Consider the following 7160-nt stretch of genomic DNA (forward strand, 5'->3'; position numbering starts at 1 on the left):
AAATCGATAAAAATATCGATAACAAAATCGATAAATAAGCGCCAAATTCGATAAAAATATCGATATGTTCGGAAAATATCTATGGAAAGATCGATAACAATATCGATAAAAATTTCGACAATAAAATCGATAACAAAACCGATACAAATATTGATTATTATATCGATATGTTCCAAAAATTCCGTACTATGTACGTACTCACCTTTACTTTCATTCTTGTATTGGTCTTTTTCTAAGTGTTATTCTTTAACCTTTTATTAATTAGCAAGTTTATGTTAAATTAATAACATAGATTCAAGAAGCACTTGCTTCCGTCCCAACCATTTCCGTTGCGCCATTACTCCCAACCAATCAACCGACCGCTAAATAAGTTTCACTACAAAAATTAAGCTCAATTGAGTGCATTTCTACTTTACTTTATTTACTATTTAGTGATATGAATAAAGGTATATTAGATATTAGTTGGTTAAAGTATACTATTTGCATGTGCCTATGGTGTTTTTTCAGCATTGAGTAAGTTTTATGCATTCTAAATTTATTTATTTTTATATCTACTAACGCCTCACTCCGTGGTTATTGGACAAATTCAATTTGCTCAAATTGTATACAATTAGCTCCAGCACAAAGACTATGCTAGCAATTAAACAACCAAAGAGCAGAGCGAACGCAGGACCCGAAATATTTTCCAAAGTCAATTTTTGTGGCGGTAATTTGTTAATATGTCCAGATGCTAAATTCATAATGATTTCCTGTGTTTTACGATCCAAATATTTGGGTGTCACCTAGAGTTAAGACAGTTTCGTTATCAATTAAAATGATTAAGTATTTAGTGCCAAATATCTACTTAATTTTCTCTAATCTTACCTGCCTTTCCCAGTACACATAAAGACCCGCCTCTAGAAAGGCGAGTAAGTGTTTATCGAAGAGTGGCATTAACGGCCAACCTTTTATGGCTACGGCACGTGTCCAATCGAAATACAAATCATCCTTCGTCACCTAAAATTGTAACAAAATCCAAACAAATTTCGAATCTGAAATACCAAATAAGTAAAAAAAAAAAAACAAAATGTACGCACAATCCTCGTTTCCAGCGCAGGTATAGTTATATATTTTCCGAAAGTGAAAGCGCCACTCATTAGGCGCTCGATGCCCAGTCCATAATCGGAACGAAAGCTAGCATTGTAGAGAAAATCATAGTCATGCACAACGAATTTCTTGGCCATTACTCGTTCTTTCTCAATATTTGAATTTTCCACTGATTGTATCCAAATAATGGATGGTGTACTCCAAGGCCAATCGGTTTTAGACCATTTCTCTATAGTATCAACAGCCTCGGAGAAAAGCGGTACAGTTAGTATGGATTTTAATTGACCGCTGTAGGTATTCTCCAATGTGATGGTGGCACAGAGAATAGTCGCCAGAAAGAAGCGACCGGCGAATGTGCGTAAACTATAGGAAAGTAAAAAAGAATTAGTGCTCAGATTACATTTATGCCAACAAAATATGTACTACGAATACTACGACATCGTCAACTAACGAAAGATTTATCGTCTGCAGCCACCATAGCTGAGTGTACTAACACCAAGTGGGATCTAGGTTCGATGCTAAGGAAAATAAACGTATTTTTGAAATTTGGCTTGTACGGAATTTTTTTTATAATTGCACGTATGTAGGTTACTTCTATGCACTTGACTTGTAAACAGTTTTCGATACAAGGCTTGGCTGTTCGAAGGTAGAGCGCCGCCAAACCGCAGTCCACTGTGAACCAACGTGACCGTGAGGACCATGCGCACATCTGCAGAGTGTCGGCATAGTAGCACCGACGTCGCACATCAGCAGAGCACGGACCCTGGGCACGGCGAGTATGACCCAGCATAGAAACAGAGAAACAGGGAAAAACGCTTCGTTACAATTGGCGTCTGAGATATATCGAGTTTAAGAGAAAATTTCGCACAAATTAGCCGCTGTAAAAAATTTGGTTTTGTGGCTTTCTCGACATGAAGGCATCGGTAAAAACTTGGTTAACATTAACTGTAAATGTATTTTTGAGTAAGCTATCGATCACAATTGGTTAAAAATCACTCAAATTCACCTCAATTTAATGTTTTTGTGCGCTGCTTGTTATTGTCGCCCAGCTACTTCGCTAATTGCCAAATTTTGCGGGAGAAGAATAAAGTTGGTGTCAGATAAAATGCTTGCTTCGCTTTGCGTGACAATTCGCTTCGACAGATATGTTGAATTGTATGAAAATGCACTAAGCATGCCACATAGATCGTTGCAGCTGCAGCGCAAAGCGATACCTTTTTCGTCTGGCGCTTTGCTAGCAAAGTTATAAATGTCACGCAAAGCCACAAAGTTTTATCTGACATCAGCTTAATGGACCTTCGCATTGCGTAACCTCTTATAAATAAACCTTGTGTATTGGTGTATATTTTAGTGTGTTAGTGAAGAGGTCAAGAAAAAAGTCCTATTCTGGTAGGGATATGGGAAAATCTCCGGAATCGTGTGCTTTTGTGTCACTCATCTTTAAATTAATTTTATTTATGTAATTTTACTTCTTATACAAAACTTTGGCCAGTGCGGTTAACGAATTTTTAAATATATATACTCAAAAGTGATATTTTCCATGGATCTTAAGTGAAAATTACCAAATTTGATACAAAAACTGTTATGACAATTTTTGAAATCGCACAAAATAATGCCCTCTAGAAGTATAGCTAACTTCGAGTTTTTAAAAGTTATCATGTTTTTACTTACAACTCGTTAAGCATTTGAGAAAAATTAATCACACAAAAGATACAAAAAAATAACATAATTATAGGAGGGGGAAAAAAGGTAAATTTCCCGTGTAGTAATAGATTAAAATTCTAACTAACGATAATTACAACTGCTTACCTTGTAGGTCCCGATGGTTGTTGTATAAATACCGCAAACATATCCAATAATGCGTGACCAAATGCACTTTTATGGGGAAAATTCCGCACTTGATTCTTTCGTCGATTTTTCATTGTGAAAGAAATAAGTCGTACGGAATACATAACAAAGGCGCAAAGTAGAATGGTAAACATTATGAAAATCCAAAGACTGCTACTAAATGGGATTATGTTAGCACGCCATGCCGGGAATAGACTGAAATGGGATATGCGCTAGGTTTGTATTGACTTTTAATTGAGTTTCTATTACTATTTATACGGGTTATGTGATTTTGAGCTTATTTGAGCCGTTTATTTGGAAAGTGGCATAAGTCACTTTACACCTTTTGTGCGTAAATGATCGACTACTTTTAACCGAATATTTACCTCTATAAATCGCTCTGTCATAAACTAACGACAAAACCTTCTACCTTTGGTTGATGAACTTGAACGAATAACCGACGCGTCCATTCAAGTGCAATAGGTGTGAAGTAGTGACTTATGCCACTTTCAAAATAAACGACTCATTTATATTATTACACTTACGCTGGCGCTGGTCCCAATACGGCAACCGAAGATCGCGCTATTGTGTATGAAACTTCAGTGATGCTATTGTACCAGTTATAAATGCAACCGATAGCCACTTCGAAGTCCTGTACATAGAGGTCCCCCAACATACCCACTGAGCTTTGGTTCTCATAAATGTAACCCCAGTTATCAGCGCCATCTGAAGAAGATATGGATTTCATGGAAAAAGTAAATTAAAACTATTTAAATTTGGCTGGTTAGAGATCCTAACTCTAAAAAGGAAAAGAAGTCTGGTATGAAGTTCATGTCGTGCATAAGGAGTATAAGATTAAAAATGAAGCTCTTATAGAGACTTCTGAACTACCGATAACATAAAGGTGCCATGTTGTGTAGGGTACTTCAAAATCACCCAACGATAGGGCTTGACTCCATCTGGCATTCTGATGCATCTTATACTACATAGCAGCTGTTAAACGCTTGCAACACTATTTGCCAACTTGTTTTCCAGATAACAGGCTATTTTTTGACTTAGGCAAGGATATGGAGGGGGATAGCACGGCGCGAAGAGCTGGTGCATATCATCACGGCCGGTAACTGAGGCGCCAGTGAGGTTTTCCTAGTCTTGTTTGACGACTTTAAGTCACTTTACCAAGCTAAAGCATGGGTGATTTAAATTTATAGGAGCTCTAATGAGAGGTTTTAAGGCCTGCCTATTATTTGGCCATACTTTTACTCTTTGATGGAAAGTTACTATGGCCTTCGTTCCAAAGCCCGGGAAGGGTGATAATGCGCCAGCAAAGAGCTTAAGGCAAACCAATACGATGTCCTGCATAATCAAGAGACTGAAGAGCACTGTCAAAAGTATATTACTTCAAAGGTGTTGGTAGACAGTTCCTTTAGTACTCCCCAACACTTCTGGAAGTATCTTCTGATTTTGATGGGAGGTCAGTGTTAGGCAGAGAGAATCCTAAATAAAATTGATGTGCGACACAGGCTGCTGTAGTAAGGTGGCGTAGAACTATGCCCAAAATCCAATCTCTATGTGTTAAACAAGCTACAAAGAAAAGCTGATTTTAATTAATTCAGTGGGATTTGCTGCCACTGGATTTCGGTATCCAAGTGGAAGTAATGACTGTGGTATGAAAACCAGAATTACGGGCACAGATAGTTGTTAAAGTGGATGTCGAAGCAACATTCTTGAACGCTGGTGTCCTTTTTTCGAAGAAGCTGCTATGTTAGCTTTCCTATAAGAGAGCAATGGAAAGATTCGGACACTCTTTCGGGAGCTCGGTAAGAACAGTCAATATCGACGGCTTCTAGGATGAAAATGGAATTTTACCTGGATGGTACAGGTCAAAAAATGGCGTGGACTTCAAATCAGCATATGTAGTGTATTCTTTTTTGAAATATGAGAGTTTTCTTCTTCTTCTTGGCCTTCGTCAGACTGAGATGGTTGAGAACGGATGTGCTACGTTCTCTTTAACTTGAAAATCTACAAATTTTGGCTTGCCAAAACTAAAACAAAAAGCAAACTTAAACTATTTTCCTCTTATAATAGCTTGTTAATTGCTACGAGTTTATGAGTTAAAAATAATACCTTTATTACAATTTGTACTTACATGGTCTTACGCGCAGATGACAATTCCGAAAATCGCAAAAGGTTGTTAATATTTCGGCTTCAGAGCCTATGAATAATACTGTGCGATTGAATTCGTTCGAATCTAAAGCGTCGACATTGCCGGTACCAGGTGGCTAATAAACAAGAATTTTCACAGTCTGATTAGAAAATACAGATATCTGTGTCCTAAAAACATACATACATGTGTATATGTAGGATCATTAGACCGTATAAAAATAAAAAATAAATAAAATCAGTAGTAAGAAACTTAAAACGATCCAACTAACTTGAATACCCAAAAGATGTACTTTAATTGCATATTAATTTGTTATTACGATGGAAAATGTGAAAGTTTGCAGAAACGACCATTAGGCAGCATTTTTTGGATGATGAATTCCGCGAAGGTTGGCCATTAACTGCTGTTGTTGCTGAAAACATTAAAGCTGCATCTGAAAACGGTTATGGATAGTATCGTAATACGTGGGTGAAATAGGTTCAAGACATACATATGAGGACAAAACAAACCAACAGTCCACTGTCTAGGTGTCTGAAACCGATCCCAGTTAAAGTGATTCACTTACGGAGCAGTTTAAAACAAAATAATTATCTCTTTTTTCTTCTATAAAACTAGGCCAGTTGCTATTGTTGCTCTTAGGGTACGTTCACATAGAAAGTTTTTAAATTGCTGAAGTTATATGAAAGTGTTCATACACCAAGCTTTTTGCCGCGTTTCATTGACGGTAATTTTTGGGGTATCTTTCCAGCCTTTCCTTTCGAAGAAAAGTTAATTCAGAATTGTACACAATAATTTGCTTGTCCGAAGTTATTCTTCACCACGACAATGCTGCCTCTCACATAGTACACGCAACAGTTGAATATTGAAGGGAGAAAAAGTCAAAATAATCACTTGTTGTCCATATTCACCTGATCTATCACCTAATGATTACTTTCTGTTTCCGTTTGTTAAGGACAAAATGCGCGGTTCGCGCTTTTCAACATCTGGAGAGGCCGGTTGAGGTATTCAGAAACCATGTTTCGACAACTGGCTTTTTCATAAGCGAAAGTGTGTAGATCTCAAATGCGAATATATTGAAAGACAATAAGTCTTTTTACTTAACTTGCTCTATACGTATGTATGTATGTAGTTATGTTTGTTAGATCGCAAATCTTGCAATCAAATATAATTTTTTCTATGTTTTTCAGGGGATTTTCAGGGGTAACCCTCGTATTATATGTGTGTAGTGGTGAACTCTTACAAAATTATTAGTAGTTGGCTGTTGCTTAATGAAAATGGGTTAAGATTATTCTTGCAGAAAATTTATAATTTGACATGGGGATTATTTTTCTGACACATGTGATTACGTTTCTAACAAAAAATTACGCCTTCTGATTGCCCGTTTCTCTTTTCGTGTTCGATTCTAAATTAAAGGCAAAAGGTGAGAAAATTTTGTGTTCGTTTCTTAAAATGTCACACTCTGGCAAGGCAAAAAAAAGCAAACTCTCTGCCCTTTGAAGCTTTGTCCGGGGTGATGGTTGCCCTTAAAATCAGTTGGTGCCTTAAAACGACAATATTATGAAATGTGTGAGCTAGACAAAGGCAAGAGGGCAAAAACATGCTCTTTTACAGGGTTGAGTGTAACATCAAACACAGTTTGCACCGGGGAAGGGCAACATATTTTTGAAGAAATGAAATCATCAATATCAATAATAATATTCAGACAAATGAATTTGCTTGAAAAGTTTATGATACATATAAATAGTTATATATGTATGTATATATCAATGTAGGTTTTCTTAATTTTTCAACGATGAGCAATTAATAGAAATAAGATGTTAAGTAAAAATTTCATAAACAACCGATTTAGCAGTTTTTATAGGGTACCGAAAGAAATTTCTTTACTTTCCTGAATTACTCTCATAGAGAGGGTTCCAAATTGCTTGGAACAAACAGATTTTTTTTCGGCCCATGCATCGTGATAAGGCCCAATGTACATACAGAAGCGGCCACCGAAATCCGATTTTGAGATATCATAACCTCAAAGTGTCGAAAGCACATAATTTATTTAGTTAATTTTTTTATCTTTAAATTTCATTTTCGTTTG

The 7160-nt window shown here is 36.5% G+C and overlaps 1 protein-coding gene across 1 annotated transcript in view; it reads right to left on the bottom strand.

Annotated features, from left to right (window-relative positions):
• Window positions 1-470: 470 nt before the first annotated feature.
• The window catches only part of LOC118738256, an 11522-nt gene continuing 4832 nt past the window's right edge, over window positions 471-7160 (bottom strand). Inside the window, exons 5-10 of the mRNA XM_036469181.1 lie at window positions 5060-5192; window positions 3459-3639; window positions 2896-3129; window positions 1077-1449; window positions 865-996; window positions 471-782 (exon numbers count right to left, since the gene is read on the bottom strand). Coding sequence (XP_036325074.1) covers window positions 555-782; window positions 865-996; window positions 1077-1449; window positions 2896-3129; window positions 3459-3639; window positions 5060-5192 — 1281 coding nt within the window. The 3' untranslated portion in view covers window positions 471-554. The remainder of the gene's footprint in view (window positions 783-864; window positions 997-1076; window positions 1450-2895; window positions 3130-3458; window positions 3640-5059; window positions 5193-7160) is intronic.

Source organism: Rhagoletis pomonella, unplaced genomic scaffold (genome assembly GCF_013731165.1).
Source record: "Rhagoletis pomonella isolate Grant_MI unplaced genomic scaffold, Rhpom_1.0 Rhpom_scaffold_00004, whole genome shotgun sequence".
Taxonomy (NCBI): Eukaryota; Metazoa; Arthropoda; class Insecta; order Diptera; family Tephritidae; genus Rhagoletis; species Rhagoletis pomonella.